The sequence below is a fragment of the Neofelis nebulosa genome, chromosome 2, assembly GCF_028018385.1.
Source record: "Neofelis nebulosa isolate mNeoNeb1 chromosome 2, mNeoNeb1.pri, whole genome shotgun sequence".
NCBI lineage: Eukaryota > Metazoa > Chordata > Mammalia > Carnivora > Felidae > Neofelis > Neofelis nebulosa.
In genome coordinates, this window is record NC_080783.1 from 176,142,080 (window position 1) to 176,162,009 (window position 19,930).

Genomic DNA, 19,930 nt, shown 5'->3' on the forward strand with positions numbered 1-19,930 from the left:
CTCAACAGTCAACTGTCCAGGTCCTGTCTATACATTCCCTTCATCCCAGTTCTTACTTAGATCTTTGTCTAGTGCTCGAAATCTAGAAGTCACATATTTCTAAGGTGATCTCAGTACATGGCGAATTCAAAATAGAGCCACAACCGGTTATTGGTTTGGGGTATTTAGCAGCTATACAGCATGACCATTGACTGAAATGGAACCAGTTGAAGGGGAAAATAGTGTCTGTGCCCTGAGTGTGTGTCCAAGGAAAAGTCTAGCTTCTCTTTTAGGGACCCATTACTAAATACTTACTAGTATTGCCACCTCCAGTTTTTTCACAACGTTCTGCTGATAAACGTCCTTCAGTTTTTATGCTGTCTGTGTAATCATAGTCAATGCCCACAAAGCCTCCGAAGCATTTCTTGATATCTGTGCTGGTAATGCCTGTAACAGGGAGACAGAGAGATACAAAATGCTGAGATCCTTAAAGACTGTGAATACGTAACAACCAGCTCACAGCAGGAAAAGCTAGCTTTGGTTTTGGAGTCTCAGAGAGCTAAGGTGAAATCCCAATCCTCTAACCCAATCTCAGTGTTCCCTTCTGTGTGATTCAAACCCAAATAATTCTGGTAATGAGAAGGAATATGTATTGCACATACTAGCTGCTCAAAAGTGCTAGTTCCCTTTCCTTTGCACATTTTCCACTGAGCCTCCTCAAGGCAGGGATTCTGTCTCATCCATCTCCATAAATGCCTGTGCCTCACACAGTACCTGGCCCGTGATCGGCACCATTTTCGTGCTGCCATCTTGCACTCGTTGCTCCTTCCTCTCTCTTTCACCATCTTTCCGAAGTCTACTCAAGCTCCAGTTCAAATGTCATGTACTCCATGAAGCATATTTGGATCAGAATACTTCCCTCCTTCTTCAGAACTACCAGTGTGTTTGTTTGGGCATGAATGATCATATTTGCACAATTCTTTTTGCCCAGGTCTTCCTCCTACCCTGGAGAGGCCAGACTGCCTTTAGAAGATGGATAGATCTCCACGGGAAGTCGGGCCTGCCTTCTGACCCCACAAGAACTGTGAGTCCCACATTAGCTGTCTCCATATTTGTTTACATCTGAGGACCCACGGAGGAATCTGAGTCTTCTAGATGAGGCATATAATTCTCAAAGCACTAAAGTCATTTTGTCCCAAGCCCTCCATCTGTAAATGAATAGAGCTGAGTTTCCAATCCTTGGTCGGGCTGGCAAGGTAAGGCTAGAAAAGTCAACTAGAGCAAGATACCGGCCATCGCTACAGAGTCCAGCTTTATCTGTGGCTAGAGGTCAAGGATTTGTGCCTTATTCACCACTCTCTTGTCGGCATAGCGGCACAGTGTCTGTTGTGGACGAGGCGCTCAGTAACTACTTTCAGAATAAGTGGTTGATGGGTGAAAAAGGTGAGTAAATAAATAAATATATGCCATGAGTCCTTTGGTATGGGCTTCTGATGGAAAGAATCTCAAAAGTCAGGAATCCTGAATTTAAATCTCAGTCACTTAGAAGAGTGGATAAGGAAATTATGGCGTATGTATAAATATGTGTGTATGACTATTACATACATCTGATTATCATATGTGATATATATGATATTCAGCCTTAAAAAAAAAAAAAGAGAGAGATCTCATCGTTTGCAACAACATGGATGAGCCTGGAGAACATTATGCTACATGAAGTAGGCCAGGCACAAAAGGAGAAAAACTGCATGATGTCGCTTATATGTAGACTCTAAAACAACCAAATAAATATATACAGAAGCAGAGGTAGAAAGGTAGTTGCTGGAGGTGCAGAGGTGGGGTTGGGGGTGGGGGGGACACTGGTCAAAGAGAACAAAGTTGCAGTCCTGTAGGATGAGTAAGTATAGAGATCTAATTGCAGCCTGATGACTATAGTTAATTATACGTATGAAATACTGAAAAATTGGAAAGTGTGGAGTTCAGGTGCTCTCATCCCATACACACAGGAAAAGGTAACTCTGTGAGGAGAAGATATGTTAATTAGCTTCAGTGTATGGGGTGCCGGGGTGGCTCAGTTAAGCGTCCGACTTCAGCTCAGGTCATGATCTCACACTCCGTGAGTTCGAGCCTCGCATCAGGCTCTGTGCTGACAGCTCAGAGCCTGGAGCCTGCTTCGGATTCTGTATGTGTCTCTCTCTCTGCCCCTCCCCTGCTCATGCTCTGTCTCTCTCTGTCTCAAAAATAAATAAAAACATTAGTTTCACTGTAGTAATAATTTCACTCCATATATCAAATCGTCATGTTGTATGCCTTAAATACGCACATTTTTTTTTTTAAGTAAAATGAAACCAATCCCAGTCATAGGCACCCTGTGTGCATTGAGAAAAGGCCGGTGATGGCACTGGGCCTCACTTTCCCGTTTACAGAGAAAGCGGCTGGATTTGCCCATCTCCGGGCCCGCCTGAGCCACAGCCCCCTGCCTGTGGGCACGTGTTTCTGAATCACGGCTGAGCTCCTGGTGCCTGGGAGGCTGGACGCTGTGAGCACCAGCACTCAGCACCAAGCACAAGGCTTCCTCGGCCACTTCTATTCAAGCACTTTTAATTGTTGATGCATTACTAATTGAGGAAGATTTAGCATATTTAATTGTTTTGATTAAAAAATGCTTCCCCAGTGATCAACAAAAGCGGGGGAAAGGAATTCACAGGCTGAAGCCAGAGTGATTACAAGTGGGGGATGGTGGAGGGCTGTGGGCTTACAGTGCCAGGGCAGGCCGATGGGGCGGAGTGGGGGAGGCTGGAGGCTGTCTGCAGAGCCCTTTTGCTCATGCACGGTCTGCCACAGCCTGCCATGTGCAACAGGGGAAAGAGAAATCCAGTTCGATTTAAGCGGCACCGCCTCACTGCAAAGATTTGCCTTCCGGGGACACCGATGTAGGGTACCAGCCAGCAAGGGAAGGTCTGTGACTTAAGGATCATACGACATGAGAGCTGAAAGCATCCTTGGACACCTAGCTACATTCTCTTTTCTGGTTGAGACGCCCTTGGTTCATACAGGTTAATTATCTTGTCTGAGGTCATACAGCTAAGAAATGGTGAAGCTGAGGGGCGCCTGGGTGGCTCAGTCGGTTAAGCGTCCGACTTCGGCTCAGGTCGTGATCTCGTGGTCCGTGAGTTCGAGCCCCGCGTCGGGCTCTGTGCTGACGGCTCAGAGCCTGGAGCCTGCTTCGGATTCTGTGTCTCCCTATCTCTCTCTGCCCCTCCCCCATTCATGCTCTGTCTCTCTCTGTCTCAAAAATAAATAAACATTAAAAAAAAAAAGAAATGGTGGAGCTGAGATTCAAACTCAAGTCTGGCTCGCTTAGAAGCCGGTGGTATTTTCACTAATTCCAATTATCGCATCAGACTAAAGAATTCTGCTGTTAGAAAAATTTAGTAAACACCAACTGCGTACCATCCCCAGCACATCGTGTGTTGGGCAGTGTAGGCACTGTGAGCTAAAGTAATAGGAGTACGATACAAATCTGAATAAGTAAGCCTTTGTCCTTGAGAAGCTAGCAGGTTTGGGACAATATACCAAACAAAAGCGAAGGTGTCTCCTGAGAGTTGCGTGTTCCAGAACACGAGGGCTGGGAATGGAGTGCCTCATCAGCAACTGTAGGAGCTGCTCAATCAGAGCTATCTACAGAACACCCATGGGAAACCACGCCCAGTAAGCTGGGAGGTGGGGGGCAGAGGAGGTCAAATGCAGGGCCAAGATCCAGGACTTGAAACCACTCGAAAGCCGTATTGGGAACTGAGACACAGGGCCAGAGGTGTCTTGCTTCCGTCAAGCAAAGAACAGAGGAGGGAGAGGGGAGAAAGAGCAGATAAAGGCCTGGAATCGTGCGGCACTTGCCCAGATGGGTGTGGGCACAGGTGGCCTGACGACGCAGCTGGCTCTTGAACAACATGGGGCTTGGGGGTGCTGACCCCTCACACAGTTGAAAAGCCATGGGTAACTTTGACTCCCCCAAAACTTAACTACTGATAGCTTACTGTGGATGGGAGGCCTTACCGTTAACATAAATAGTCAATAAACACATATTTTGTGTGTTGTCCATATTATAGAGTACATTCTTACAATAAAGTAAGCTAGAGAAAAGAAACTGTCTTGAAGAAAATCATAAGGAAGAAAAAATACATTTACAGTCCTGGACTCTATTTACTGAAAAAAAAATCCACCTAGAAGTGGACCCACACAGTTCAAATCCATGTTGTTCAATGGCCAACAGTATTTATGGAACCAAACAATGATCTGCCATGGCTTCACCCCATCCCATCAGGCTGGACTCCCTAGATATCCACTTTGGACCGTACTGGCATTTGTTACGGTTTTTGAACTTCAGGGACCCCTGGAGTTGATGTTTCCCAAACTGGACTACATAGTGAGATGGTTTGGAGTGCTTATTTAAAATACAGATTCCTGGGGCGCCTGGGTGGCTCAGTCGGTTAAGCGTCCGACTTCAGCTCAGGTCACGGTCTCACGGTCCGTGAGTTCAAGCCTCGCGTCAGGCTCTGGGCTGATGGCTCAGAGCCTGGAACCTGCTTCCGATTCTGTGTCTCCCTCTCTCTCTCTGCCCCTCCCTCTTTCAGGCTCTGTCTCTCTCTGCCTCAAAAATAAATAAACGTTAAAAAAAAATAATTTAAAAAAATAAATAAAAAATAAAATACAGATTCCTGCATCCCATCTGTATCAATTCTAATTCTGTATTTCTGAGTAATTAGCATTCTGTCTTTGAAAAAATAACCCAGATGATTCCTATTCAGTGCATCTGGGAACTGATGTTGAGTACCACGGTTTTACAGAGAACTCTGGTGGCCTGTCACAGAGCGCTGGCCTGTGCCCTGTCTCAGTCAATGCCTTTGTCAATGCCGTGGATATGGACTTGGCAGCCAGGCTCATCATATGTACCCAGAAGAAGTAACTATGAAAAGCCAAGGATCATTCAGATAAAGAATCAGGATTCAAAAAGCCCTCGGAAGGTTTGGAAGGATAGACAGACCAAGCGTAGTGAAATGAGACTCAGTTGAGAAAGCTGGGGAGAAAATACCATGCACGAGCACAACAGGGAATGGGAACAGCTTAGGGAAGCAGAAAAAGGCTGTAGAGTTTGGGATAACTTCCAGCTCAGGAGGACGATGAAGCCAGGTGAAATGCCAGGTGAAAATTATAATCAATTAGGTAAAGGAGGGGAGCATCTCTCTCTGTGCAGCTTAGAGAAACCCAGAACCTGGCACAAAAGTCTGGCATCCACATTTTAAAGGAAATAAGAGAATATGACATTCACTGAATATGATTCAGCCTTAAAAAAAAAAAAAAAAAAGGAAATCCTGCCATATGCAAGAACATGGGTGAACCTTGAGGACATTATGCTAAATTAAATAATCACAGAAGGACCAATATGCATGATTCCACTTATATGAGGCATATAAGATAGTCAAACTGATAGAACCAGAGTGTTGAATTGTGGTTGGCAGGAGTTGGGAGGGGGGAAATGAGGCATTTCTCTTTCTTTCTTTTTTTTTATGTTTATTTATTTTTAAGAGACAGAGGGTGAGTGGGGGGAGGCAGAGAGAGAGGGAGACACAGAATCTGAAGCAGGCTCCAGGCTCTGAGCTGTCAGCACAGAGCCCGCCGCGGAGCCCACTGCGGGGCTTGAACTCGCGAGCTGTGAGATCATGACCTGAGCTGAAGTCGGACGCTTAACCGACTGAGCCACCCAGGCACCCCAAGGCATTTCTAATCAATGGACATAATGTCTCAATTATGTAAATTCTAGAGATAGAATTGTCTCTATAGTTAAGAAGACTGTATTGTCCACTTGAAATTTTGTTACTTTGTTAAAAGAGTAGATCTCATGCTAAGTGTTCCTACCATAATAAAACGAAAAAGGAGGACAAAAGAAATAGGGAACATCCTTTGGGAATGTTTGAGGGGATTGGGGATGTTTACCTGAACAAGAGAGGAAAAGTCTAAGAGAGATAAGTAAAACAAGATTCAGCTCACTGGAGGGTTATCTTGAGGAAGAGGAAGTAAGTTTATTTGTGTGGTTGGAAGGGCAAGAACGAGGGCCAAAAGGACAGAAGTTACAGGAGGACAGATTTAAGCTCAACGTCAGGTAAATCATCATCACAGATCAAGGAGATAGGAGTTGTTTCATAAGGCAGTGAGCACCCCATACCAAGAAGGTACTAAGCACAGGCTGACTATTTGTCTGTAAGGAGCACTGTGGAAGGGCTTGAAGAGTTGACCGGTGGTCTTGTAAGGTCTCTTCCAAAGCCATGATTCTGAAACTTTAAGAACATACCAGAACACCTAGGGAACATCTGAAGCAAGTTTGGTAAGTACTTAATGACTGCTTGCTGTGTGCCAGGCATCTGGAAATAAGGAGGACTCAAGAGTGTCTGCTCTCAGTGAGCTCGCAGCCAAGGGCGAAGAAATGGAAGGAAAGAGTTATTGCCCTGTGTGATGAGGGCCGCAGAAGAAGGCAACAGAGTCAGAACTAAGTCTTGCTTGGAGGTCAGAGGAAGGATATCGGAGGCCAGTCTGAAAAGATGAGTAGGGATTAGCCAGACAAAGTGGGGACGCGTTGGGAGTAGAGGGAGACCATGTGCAGGCCTTGCATCCCCAGCAGCAAGATTCTGCTCAGAAAAGCCACCCTGACCTAAACTCCAGAGCAGAAAAGAGAGAGAGGTAAGGTCAGTGTAGGAAGTACTGGGAGCCCCTGGGTTCCTTCCCGCTCTGATCTGGCCTCAAGAAGAGCTGTTGTGGTGACCTCCTGCAGGCCAGGAGCCCAGGGGACATGTCCCTGGCCGCCACATCGAGTACGTCTTCCCAGCCTGGTCTTGACTGTGGCCCAGGCGTGGGAGCTGCTCTCACACCTCCACGGAGAGGCTGTATCACTGTGGCTCAAAGGCAGGACCAGACAGCTTGACTTCTGAGGTGGCAGAACACAGCAAGTCTGTCACTCTTCCGATGAAAACCATCAGGTGGAAAACAGCAGGTGTAAGACATTATTTATCCCTTTGCAACAAACAAATGCCATTCAGGTTGCTGTCATCTGTCTGCTGTGTTGCTTTGCTACATCGGTTGTCCCCAAAGACAGCCTCGGAAGGAAAGGGGAGCCTCATAGGGTCCAGTTCATGTGATAATATTAGAAGAGATGATTGTTTAGCTGGGAAGGATAGACTAACCTACCTGCCCCCTCTGTGCTGTTTATCCATTGAAACTCAAGCTTCTCCCAACCACCTAAGAATAATAGTGTAAGTCCCTCTGTGCCTTTCACATGCTGTTCCCTCTCCCACTCGACTCTAGAAAGCCTTCCTTCTCTCCCAGGGATCCAAATCTGTGTCTCCACGGTCTCCTTGTGTGTCCCCCACGCCATCCCAGTGCTTCCCTCCAGCATAGTATTTAGCGAATCCTAGCAATTGTCAGTTTCTTGGTCTGTTCTTCCAATTATACCGCAAACTTGTAAAATTGTCTTCTGGGTTTTACAGGTCTTGGCACAGACCCTGGCATGTGACAAGCCCCCAGGATTGCTCAGGGATGGGCTGATTCCAGCCAATCTAGACAATACCTCTAAAACGTTTCGGTAGTCACAACTCTTCCTTTTGGTTGATGATACACACGACATCTTTGTAACATCTCATACCTGATTAAGAGATGATATTTTATAAAGCACTTTCACTCTGTGTTATCTCATTGGAGGCTCGCAACAGTCTTAGGGAGCTGGGAGCATTTATCCATTTTGCAGGCTCACTGGTTGGAAAAAGCAGTAATTGTGGTGAAGAATGTGAACTCTGTTCAGATATGTTACTTGAACCTCTTTGGGCTTTATTCTCCCCGTTTGTAAAAACGGGGGTGATAGTTTCCGCACATGAGTCCCTAAAAACAGTGTCTGACACAATTAAGTGTTCAACAGATCTTAGCTACTTTCATTAGGTTACTTGCCCCAAATTCCAAAATAAACAGGCCCAGGAATCAGGGTGTGATGTAACGTGTGTTACCTCCAAATGCGGTTGCATGTTTCCTTTCATCACATTCGTGTTAACTGTGCAGAGAAATGTTCCTCATGTGGCATGAGTAGCAGTGGCCTTACCGAGCCCCTCATTCCCTGAACACCTCATTCTACAAAGCGGCAATCTGTGCTCCCCATGGGTGTTGTGGGACTACAACCTCAGGTCTGTCTCCTGACTGGCAACAGCTATCTTCAGGGACTCTGGCCCTTCTAGATAATTTTGGCCATACGCAAGAGGCAGTATGGCGGAGGGGGCTGAGGTGGCCATGACGAGAGTGAGTATAGCAGAGATGTTCTGTCTCTCTGGAATGGAGACCACCTGAGCTCAAAGTCACCTCTGCACACCAACTATCTGAGCAAATTGTCGAACCTCTGTGTGCCATGGTTTCCCATCTGGAAGGTGGGGGCTTTTGTAGCGTCTGCCTCATAGGGTTGTGTGTGATGGTTAAGTGAGCTAAGCTGCACCAAGTCCAATTCTTGGGATTGTGCCTGGCTCAGAACCAGCCATGATGGTCAAGTGTTCCTGTGATTACTATCGCAACAAATGCTACAGCATACCCAGACTGGGCTCGTGGTCCCTGATGCTAAGCTTGGAAAATCAGAGAATGATGCAGGCCGAGGCGTTTGTCAAGAGAAATTTTCTTAATCAAGCTTTCTGCAGTATAAACTGTTCTGAATGAGTGAAGACCGAGAGGACGCCCACATTTGCCAAGTACCTGTTATGTGCTAGGTAAAGCTTTCCCATGTGTTATCTTATTTCATAACCACACATCTCTCCACGACAGGTACAATTATTCCCATTTTTTTTAACGTTTATTTATTTTTGAGACAGAGAGAGACAGAGCATGAACGGGGGGAGGGACAGAGAGAGAGGGAGACACAGAATCGGAAGCAGGCTCCAGGCTCTGAGCCGTCAGCCCAGAGCCCGATGCAGGGCTCGAACTCACGGACCGCAAGATCGTGACCTGAGCTGAGGTAGGAATTATTCCCATTTTTAAGATGAGTAAACAGAGGCTTAGATAGTTTAAGTCACTTGCCCAAAATTCTACAGTAAGTAAATAGTAGAACTGGGGTTGAACCAAAGTCTATGTCAAAGCCCATGTCCTCCATGCCACATTATGTCACCTATGGGAGAGAGAGAGCTAAGGGTGGCGCTGGGGAGTAATTTTGACATCATCACACCTTTTTCCCCTTTAAAGCTGGGGCTCTCTCAAAGATAGAGCTAGAAACTCAAAATCAGGACAAGATCAGGAGAATGGTGCTGAGGGTCTCTTAAGTCCATGTGTATGCAAATGACTTGGGGGGATGGGGACAAAGCCAAGACACCAGGAGTCTGTCAGTCAATCAATACCATCCATCACTGTGCAGTCTGGTTGTCATGGTAACTGGGGATAAAGCCTGGAGCCTGTTAGAATCTTGTGCCTGTCTGTTCAGGGTGACTGGTTGGTTAGCAGGCACAGCAAAAGACCCTCTGGACCAGCCCAGACTATTTAGCCATAAAATATAAGACACTTCACCATCAGATTCCTGCCCACCTCACCCTCTGCACTGTCCAGTCCAGCCCCAGACTCTTTAGGAATCTACCCCAACACTGCAGAGTAAAGGAAAGCTCCAGAGGAGGCCCAGCATATATGGGCTTGGATTCTGAACCTCTCCTGCTAGAAAGACACTGAGCCTCTACTGTGCACCAGCTTCAGCCTATGGACAAGACTCCGGAAACGCATCATTAACAAGATGCATAATGGAAACAGGCAGCTGCAATGGTGTGATGTAGCTAGTAAATCCTAGGTGCACTGGGGTTCAGCATCTAACAAGACGCCCAACCCAGGGGCACCTGGGTGGCTCAGTCAGTTAAGTGGCCGACTTCGGCTCAGGTCATGATCTCGTGGTCCGTGAGTTCGAGCCCCGCGTTGGGCTCTGTGCTGACTGCTCAGAGCCTGGAGCCTGTTTCAGATTCTGTGTCTCCCTCTCTCTCTGACCCTCCCCCGTTCATGCTCTGTCTCTCTCTGTCTCAAAAATAAATAAACGTTAAAAAATAAAAATAAAAATAAAAAATAAAAAAAAGAAGAAGACGCCCAACCCAAAACTGTGGAGACAGAAAGACTGCCTGGAAGGGTCCTATCTAAGCAGAGACCAAGAATGGATAAGCATGAGCCAGGCAAAGAAGAAAGGGTATGGGGAGGGGAGCAGAAATCCAGGTAGAGGAAACAGCACGTTACTTCTTGTAAAGCCCCAAGGAGAAAGGGTGTATGGTTAAGTCGAGAGACCAGAAAATAGTGCGGCACAGCCCAGTGTTGAGTAATGGGCTGAGCAGGGCCACACAGCATGCTCCCTTGAAGGCCAGCCATCTTATCTAGTGGCAGGAACCCTCCCATTCTCAATGGTCACCTTTGCATGGCTCCAGCAGCTTGCCATTCGGCTACTTGTCATCCTCTCTGTGGCTCCCTGGAGGCCAATACTGACTCCATTTCCAGGTTAGCGTTGTTATCACTCTTCCTGCCATAGCTCAGCCACAGGATTGCTCTCATTAATGCACTGGCCTCAGGGGCCAGCCCTCTACATCAGAGTCTGGCCTTTGGGTGAACCTAGACACTCATCTCCTACCACTCACCCTCACCCGTTTGCTGCTTCAGCCACTGTCATAAGAGGCCCTCCACCCAGAAAGCCCTAGCTCCCTTCTCCATCAGGCAAGCTCCTCTGCCTGATTTTTAGAAGTTCAGAGTCTAGAAAAGGGGAGGGTCACAAAGGGTGGCTGCTCCCTCCTTTGCGCTCCTACTATATTTATTTCTATTTGAGCATTTTCACGTTGTATTATTCTCAGCCCCCAACTGACTGCACGTTTTTCCAGGGCATGGATTTGTGTGTTTCATCTCTGTGTCCCTGGAAATCATGTGAGTTCTCAGTGAGTATTGACTGGATGAGTGGTTGGAAGGATGAAAGGATGGATGGGTAGATGGATGAATGGATGCAGATTAGATTATGAGAAGTGTTTTCCTCAGAGATTAAGTGTTTCCTGCCTCCTACTTTGGGTAACAAGGAAAAATGTTGTTTTCTACTCAGAACCTTCCTGAAAGGGAATTATAAGCAAGCAACGGCAATAATATATAAATGTGATGGAAAGTATGAGAATTTGAGGGACTTAAATTACACATTCATCCCACCCCAATTACTCTCCATACACAGCTTAATCATCTGGGCTGCCTCTGTCTCATTCTTGTAAAGGAATAAAAAATGCACAGCCCAGGGGCCCTCATTCCTCTATTCTGCTGCCTCTGACAGACATTACTAATTGATCACAGCATGGTCGGGCTGAGCCCCTGTCTCGTGTCATAATCTGGGTAGCATTTGCTATAGAAACTTCACTTGCCATCACTGGCTTAGACACTTTTTCTGACCTTCAAGCTTCTGAGGTTCACCTCTTTGACTGCTGTGGGTGCCAGCTCATCATGCTGGTTCCTGGCTCTGTGACTGCACCTAAGTTTCAGAACAGACAGCCACAATCTGGGCAATTTGACCATTAACAATTCTCCCAATTACAGTGCCCAATCAGTGGGTTGAACTGATCCCAGACTTCATTTAGAAAAGAATATTGAGTATAATTCTCGCTTAGTTATTTTTGAAACCTAACTTAGCCACCTTCAAAGCTATCACTAGTGGTTTAATTTTTTTTTAAGATCATAAGTTCTAAAAAATAAAAATAAATAAAAAGATAAGTGAAATAAAATAGCCAGATGTGGGGCGCCTGGGTGGCTCAGTCAGTTAAGCGTCAGACTCTTGATTTTGGCTCTGGTCACGATCTCTTGGTTTGTGCGTCCGAGCGCTGCATTGGGCTCTGTGCTGACAGTGTGGAGCCTGCTTGGAATTCTCTCTTTCCCTCTTTGTCCCTCCCCCGCCCTCTCTAGTGCTCTCTCAAAATAAATAAACAAACTTAAAAAATATATATATCCAGATATACCCCAAGAAGCACTGAGCTGGGAGTTAGAAATCCTTGTGTCAAACCTCACCCTGCTTCTAGCCAATGCCTTCACCTTGGACACACCATTTTACCTGTCAGTGCCTGGTTTTCCTTGTTTGTAAACCGGGACAGCCATAGATGGTTCATGGCAGTGCTGAGAGGCCTGAGTACCGTGATACGCACGTAAGCACACAGAGCTCAGGTAGAACGCAGTGAACACTCCATCTTTCATTTCCATTTGGATAAACAGTTTCATTAGATGAGACTTTCCAGGCCAGTCTTGGCAGTTATTAATTACATTTCTCTCTAGCTTTCTACCTTGTCTGCCCTGCTGTGATGGTTAATTGTATGTGGCGATTTGACTGGGCCATAGTCGTGTCCAGATAGTTGATCAAACACTGTTCTCGGTGTTTCTGTGAAGGTATTTTTGGATGAGCTCAACATTTAAACCAGTAGACTTCAGTAAAGTCTATTGTTCTCCCTAATGTGGGTAGGTCTCATCCAATCAGTAGACATCCCAAATAGAACAAATAGGCTGACCCTCTTCTGAGTAAGAAAGGATTCTTGCTGTCTGGCTGCCTCCAAGCTGGGACTTGAGCTTTTTTCCTATCTTTGACTCATACTGAACTATCAGCTCTTGCTGGGTCTCAAGCCTGCCGACCTTTGGACTGGAACTAAACCATCGGCTCTCCTGGGTCTCCAGCTTGCCAACTGCAGATCTCGGGACTCGCCAGACTCCATGATTGTGTGAGCCAATTCCTTATAATAAATCTCTATATCCTATTGGTTCTCTGAAACCAGTTAGTTAGAATACCAACTAATATACCTCCAAATATTTTCCTTATGGCAGCTGATGATTTTTCCTTTATTTAAAGTGATGAAATACATATCTATATTCAGTGGAACACACTAGATGGTATTTTTAATACTTTTTTTACTACCCCCCCCCAAGCTAAGCAATAAACTTTACTCCATGATGCAGCCCACACACATCCAGATAAAATCAGTTTCCATACTTCATCATACTCTGTTTGATGCACTCTGGTATTTTCCATCTTGTTTTATTCTATTTCATTTTGTTAAATGCTGGTCATGACCCAATAACTTTCTTTTACAATCTACTAATGGGCCATGCCCTGTAGTTTGGAAAATCCTAAGAAACACATCTCTAAGACATTGTAGCTCATGGGGTAAGATCACATGTTCTTGAGTTTGACCCCTGGCTCCACCAGTTAATAGCAGCGTGATCTTGGGTAAGTTATTTAACATCACTGAGCTTCAGTTCTTAATTTGTAAATTGGGGAGTATAGTGTCTTCTTCCCAGGTCTTTTTTAAAAAATTTTTTAATGTTTATTTTTGAGAGAGAGAGAGAGAGACAGAGCACAAGTGGGGAGATGCAGAGAGAGAGAGAGAGAGAGAGGGCGACACATAATCTGAAGCAGGTTCCAGGCTCCGGAGCTGTCAGCACAGAGCCTGACTCAGGGCTCTAACCCACTAACCGTGAGTTTATGACCTGAGCCGAAGTTGGACGCTTAACCGACTGGGCCGCCCAAGTGCCCCTCTTCACAGGTCTTTCTGGAGGATTAAAGGAGATAGTATATTTAAAATGTTTAACCCAGTGTCTGCCACATAGTAAATGCTCAGTAAATGTTGGCTTGTCTTGCCAACAAAGATTAAAACAAAGGTATTACAAAGATTATCTGGAATATTAGAGGTGAATGTGTTGTACATGAGCAATATTAGGAGTTACTATAGGCAAATATATTTTATTAAAACCAAGTATTTCCGTTATCTTTAAGTACAGTGAATTTTAAAAATTAATTCATTTTAGGTGGTAACAGACTTGGTTTTCCACATAGTAAATCATTCCTGACTATTATCAGATGATTATGGCAAAGAGAACCCCTGTTACCTTCTACTCCCCCTCAATGAGAGGAACCACACTGTTACCTAGACGGTGCTGACCGTGTTTCTATTTGTTGAATGAAAAGCTGAAGGAATGAATGAGTAAAGGAAGGGAAGAAAGGGGAAGGAAGAGAATGTAAAACTATACTTGACATCAACTTCTCTGAGGTTTTAACTGTGTTCCTGTGGCTTTTTCTACCCTGTGTGTTAGGTGGTAGCCTAGCTGGTCCAAGGACCCTAGCTGGAAGGTGATGATCGATGACAGGCAGAACGTACCATGCTCTGGCTGGAAGGGTCTTTCCCAGGGTCACTTTTATCTGGCATCCATCAGGGGGAGGAATGATGGAACACAGGCACTGATTTGGGCAGAGTTGTTAACACTTTGAAAGATAGTGATGAGAATTCACAGTGACCTTGATAAATGGGAGAAGCAGTCCCTCCAAAACTGGATGAAGCTCCAGGGACAGAAATGAATGACCTTGATCAATAAAATGGGCAGGTGGGGGAGAAGGCATGATTGCTGAGGCTCCAAGTCTACAGCAAAAACATTGGCCACTGCAGGCCGAGCACAATGATAATGATTTCCTTTCCATTTGAACATTGTTTCAGAGCTGACCAATTGCAGAGCCCTGTGAAATAGGTCGTCTGGTTATCCTCCCTTTACAGATGAGAGGGCAGTTAACATTATAGAGTTAATAACAGAAAAGCTAAGAATAAGACATGTGGCTAAGAATAAGACATAATAAAACAACCATAGTGCAGCAACAGCAGGTAACATGTTTTAACTCTTAATACATGCCAGGTACTGGGCTACACGCTCACATAAATAGTTTCATTTCATGTTCATAAGACTCCTATGAAGTATGGACTATCGTTGTCTCATTTAGAAGAACAGAAAACTGAGGCATGAAGAGGATGACTAATTTGCCTGAAGGTCACTTAGCTAATAAATGGTGGAGACGAGATTAGAATCCAGGCAATCTGATTCAGAACCTTTCGCAGCAATTGATATTTACTGGGTGCTAAATATTTTCTGTGGATATGTCCCCTTATTCCTTATAACCACTTTGTGTGATGAACGCCGTGGATACTTCCAGCTTCACAGGTTAGGAAATTGAGACTTGAAAAGATTAAATAATCTGCCCATTATCACACAGGTAGTAAGTGACACAATCCTTGTTTTCAACGGCTGTGCTACATTACTAATATCTTGCATTCAAGGGGAAAAAATATCTAAACATTTACCACACAAGATGCGGGTGAATTATTCCCAAACAAAACTTGGTTATTGTTCCTACTTGGGTCTTGAGGAAGCTGAGCATTAGAGAAATTTAGTACCCTGATCAAGGCCCTGTAACTACTAGATGGTAGAACCAAGATGAGCACCCTTTAGGTCTGACTCCCAAGTTTGGATTCCTTTTTACCACATCACTGGCATATATCTTCATTCTATAGTCCTCGTTTCAATGATTTTACAACCTACTGACCCCACCTAAAACTGTAATCCAGAATAGTAACTGCTGTTTTGACAGTGTTTTACCTATCACAGCGCTTTCAAAAAATATCTTGGTTAATTCTTCTAACAGCCTTTTGAAGTAGTTTATTATCCATATGTTAGGGACGGGAAAACTGAGACTCAGAGACATAAAGTGTTAGTGTTTAGATGGAAGCATCTTCATGAAGAGCAAAGATATCTCAGAAAAAAATATTTTTACCCCCCCCCCCACTGCCTGCTGGTTTTTGTGGGACCACACAGTGCTTCCTTCACAAGTGAAACATCAATAGGAATTATTTTCTGTAAGGTCTTCACAGACTTCTTTCAATATGGCCAAAACCCATAGAATCATGAACGTTTGGGGTCTTGAGGACCATTTGTTTACTTTCTATTCCATGCATGGTTTCCATTAAAGCATCCCTGAATAAGGTATCCAGTCAGAGTTACTTAGATTCTTAGATTCTGATAGGAAACTCTATTTTATGTTGCATTGTAAGAGACAGAGGGCACAGAAGCTGAAACAGATGTGTCAGGATTCATCTACATTAGCCCAAAACCAGGAATCCAGAACAGGCCACTATCATCTTTGTCCTAAAGATATTTATGGAATATCCACTAGCCTCTGATACTTTTCTCATTTTACATGTCAGTGTGGCTGGAGGGAACCATCAGTGAGAACACGGCACAGCCTGGTGAGCAATAGTCATGGGAACGGAGAGAAAAGCACAGATTGTAGGTACAGACTAATGAGATGTGTGGGGAGAGGGAGAGTAAGTCAGAATTATTCCCAGGATGTAAGTCCTGACAAAGGCAGCTGGGATAAAAGGGAAAGAAACCTGGACTATAACTCAGAATATATTGTCTATTTTTCACTTACTACTGATAGGGCTTTTCAGCCTCAGTTCTTTCATCTGTAGAAGTAAGGAAACATTTCCTCCTGCACAGATCTTTGGAAGATTAAGTAAGAAGATTCACAAATGGCCAACAGACATGTAAAGGTGCTCAGCATCGCTAATCATCAGGGAAATGCAAATCAAAACCACAGTGAGATACCACCTCACCCCTGTTGGGATGTCTGTTATCAAAAAGATAAGTGATCACAAATGGTGGTGATGATATAGAATAAAGAGAACCCTGTGTGCTGTTGGCGGGAATGTAAACTTGTATAGCCACTCTGGAAAACAGAATGGAGGCTCCTCAAGACATTAAAAATAGCACTACCACATTATCCAGCAATCCGACTTCTGTGAATATATCCAAAGGAAATGAAATCACTCTCTTGAAAAGATATCTGTATTCCCATATTCATAGCAGCATTATTCACATTAGCCAGAGTATGGAAACAAAGTAAGTCAAAAAATGGACGAATAAAGAAAGTATGGTATAGATATACAATGGGATATTATTCACCTTTAAAAAGAAGGAGATTCTGTCATTTGTGACAAAATGGGTGAACCTGGAAGGCATTATGATAAGTAAATTAAGCCAGACATAGACAAATACTGCATGGCAGAACCTCCTCCCCCCATAAAATCAACTTCATAGAAACCGAGAATAGAAAAATGGTTACCAGGGGCTGGGGGAAGAAGAAATAGGGAGACGTTGTTGAAATGGTACAAACTTTCACTTATACGATGAATAAGTTCTGATGACCTAATGTATAACATGGTGACTGTAGTTGATAACACTATATTATATAATTGAAATTTGCGGAGAGAATAGAACTTAAATGTTCTCACCAAAAAAAAAAAAAAAAAAAAAAAAAAAAAAGGTAAATATGCAAAGACAGTGTGTAGGTTCCTCAAAGAATTAAATATAGAACAATTCCACAGCTGAGTATCTATGCAAAAAAAATGAAAATACTAATTCAAAAAGATATATGCACCCTTATGTTTATTGCAGCATTATTTACAATTGCCAACATTTGCTATTTCTTGTCTTTTGCTAGTAGCCATTCTGACAGGCTTAGGTGATACATCATTTTGGTTTTGATTTGCATTTCACCAATAATTAGTGATGTTTAACATCTTTTCATGTGCTTATTGGTCATCCATATGTCTTCTATGGAAAAATGTCTTCAGATTCTCTGCCCATTTTTTAACTGGATTGTTTATTTTCTTGTTCTTAAATTATATGAGCTCTTCATATACTTTGGGTATTAACCCCTTATCAAATGTATCATTTGCAAATACCTTCCCCATTCAGTAGGTTGCCTTTTCATTTGGTTAATTGTTTCTTTCACTGAACAGAAAGTTTTTAGTTTGGTGTAGTCCAAATTGTTTATTTTCATTTCACTTCCCTTGCCTTTGGAGTTAAATCCAAAAAAATTGCCAAGACAAACTGCTTACTGCCTATGTTTTCCTCTAGGAGCCTAATGGTTTCAAGTCTTACATTCAAGTCTTTAATCCATTTGAATAGATTTTTGTATATAGTATAAAATAGTGACCCAGTTTCATTCTTTTGCATTTAATGGTCCAGCTTTCCCAACATCGTTTATTGAAGAGACTTTCCTTTACCCATTGGATATTCTTGCCTCCTTTGTCATATATCAATTGTCCACACATTTGTGGGTTTATTTCTGGGCTCTCTATTCTTTTCCATCAATTAGTGTACCTAATTGATGCCAATTAGGTTTTTTTTTTATGCCAATACCATACTGTTTTGATTACGATAGCTTTGTAGTGTAGTTTGAAACTAGGGAGTCTGATGCCTCCAGCTGTGTTCTTCTTTCTTAAAAATGTTTTGACTATTCAAGACCTTTTGTGATTCTGCAAAATTTTTAGAATTATTTGTTCTAGTTCTCTGAAAAATGTCATTGGAATTTTGATAGAGATTGCATTGTATCTACAGATTGTTTCAGGTAGGATGGACATTTTAACAATATTCTTTCAATTCATGAGCACAAAATATCTTTCCATTTATTTGTATCTTCTTCAATTTCTTTCATCAGTGTTTTATAATTTCAGAGACTTTTGTAAGGTCTGTACACTGAAAATTATAAGACATCCTCTTATTGTCGATGCATGGTTTCATGCTGTCTTTTAGGGAGAAGCATTTTATCTAAAGGACACGTTAGAAGAAAACAGCCTTGTGCATCCTCTGAGGTGAACCCAGAGAGGATCTGAGGCAAACCCAAGGACAAAAAATTCCTCCAGAGCAAACCAGCCAGTGCGTTCATTTAAATCATTCCATACCAAGGTCAGCTCTTTGAGGATATGCACATATACAACAGGGGATGTTTCTTAGAAATAAGCACTTTGTAGAATATAAATATTATTAAAGTTATACGGATCAAAGATACATAGAAAAAGACAGTAACAAAGAGGAAAGAGAGAGAAAGAAAGGCATCCAAAGAGAAAGGGAGAGAGAGACGATGACAGAGAAGAAACTAGACAAACATCAAACGTGGAGAGAAGGGTGTGCATGATTCTATTTGTCAAAGGGAAAGAAGGTAGATATTTTTGTTCTTTGTAGGTTAATATGTAAATGGAATTCTGATTTATTAGCGGTCTCCAGCAGATGAGGTGATGATTAGCACATTTCCATATTTATAGAAAAGCAACACTAACTTTCCGGATTTATAGAAAATCAGCTCTTCACAAATAGCAAATTGTGCTATTATCGACATATGGTTTTCTATAAACAGAGCTGAGGTAATTATCCCTGGGACAATTTGTTGGTGGGCTCCTTTTGAATATTAACCACATGGGAAGCCCATTTCTGCCTCGCAGATTTTAAAGAGGAGGGGCTATGAGACACCCCAGACAATTAATTAGTAATCCAACACCAAAGACAGAGCCCAAATGAAAGGCTTTACCCAGGACCACATGGTGGAAAGACCATAGGTCCAGGGCTCTGACGCCAGCTTCCTGTAGCCCTAGGCAAAGTAATTAACCTCCCTGAGGAGCCTTAGCATTTCTGGGCTAAAACTGGGATGATACCAACCTCCAAATTGGCAAGAAAATTAAATGATGCTGTACACAACAGGACCCGGAACCTAGTAGGTCGTCAACAAATATTAACTATGTTTCCATCCTGACATTATTGAATGATTCTAAAAATACCTGCTTGAATTAAGCTTTTCAAACTCCTTTTTTTGTATTGACCTATCTTAAACTATTTGTTTTGTATCATGACTCCATATGTGTATGCATATCTTTGTTTAACTGGAAAAAAATTTATTGAAACAATAACCTATTTTCACTACCTATAATCTATGATATTTTCTATTCTCTCCTTTGTTGTTGTTGTTCAAAATCTCGTTTGTGATCCATACTATGGGGTTGCAACCTGTAGTTTATGAAGTCCTCTGCTGCAAGAGGGTAGGGACCATATTTAGATTTACTCACCATTGTATCCCTAGCATAAACACACAAAAGATAGTCAATAGATATTTGAAATTATAGAAGAATGGATACATGGATAAATGGATGAATTAATGAATGGCCCTCACCAGGAATCTAAATTAATGCCCTCTTTAAAACTCTATGTCTCGTTTTATACTCTCACTACATACTGAGCGTTGTTTTGAGTGCCA

The 19,930-nt window shown here is 43.2% G+C and overlaps 1 protein-coding gene across 1 annotated transcript in view; it reads right to left on the reverse strand.

Moving 5' to 3' along the window:
• Nucleotides 1-19,930, reverse strand: part of C8A (complement C8 alpha chain) — a 68,226-nt gene that overhangs the window by 9,629 nt on the left and 38,667 nt on the right. The window contains exon 8 of the mRNA XM_058717267.1: nucleotides 295-426. Coding sequence (XP_058573250.1) covers nucleotides 295-426 — 132 coding nt within the window. The remainder of the gene's footprint in view (nucleotides 1-294; nucleotides 427-19,930) is intronic.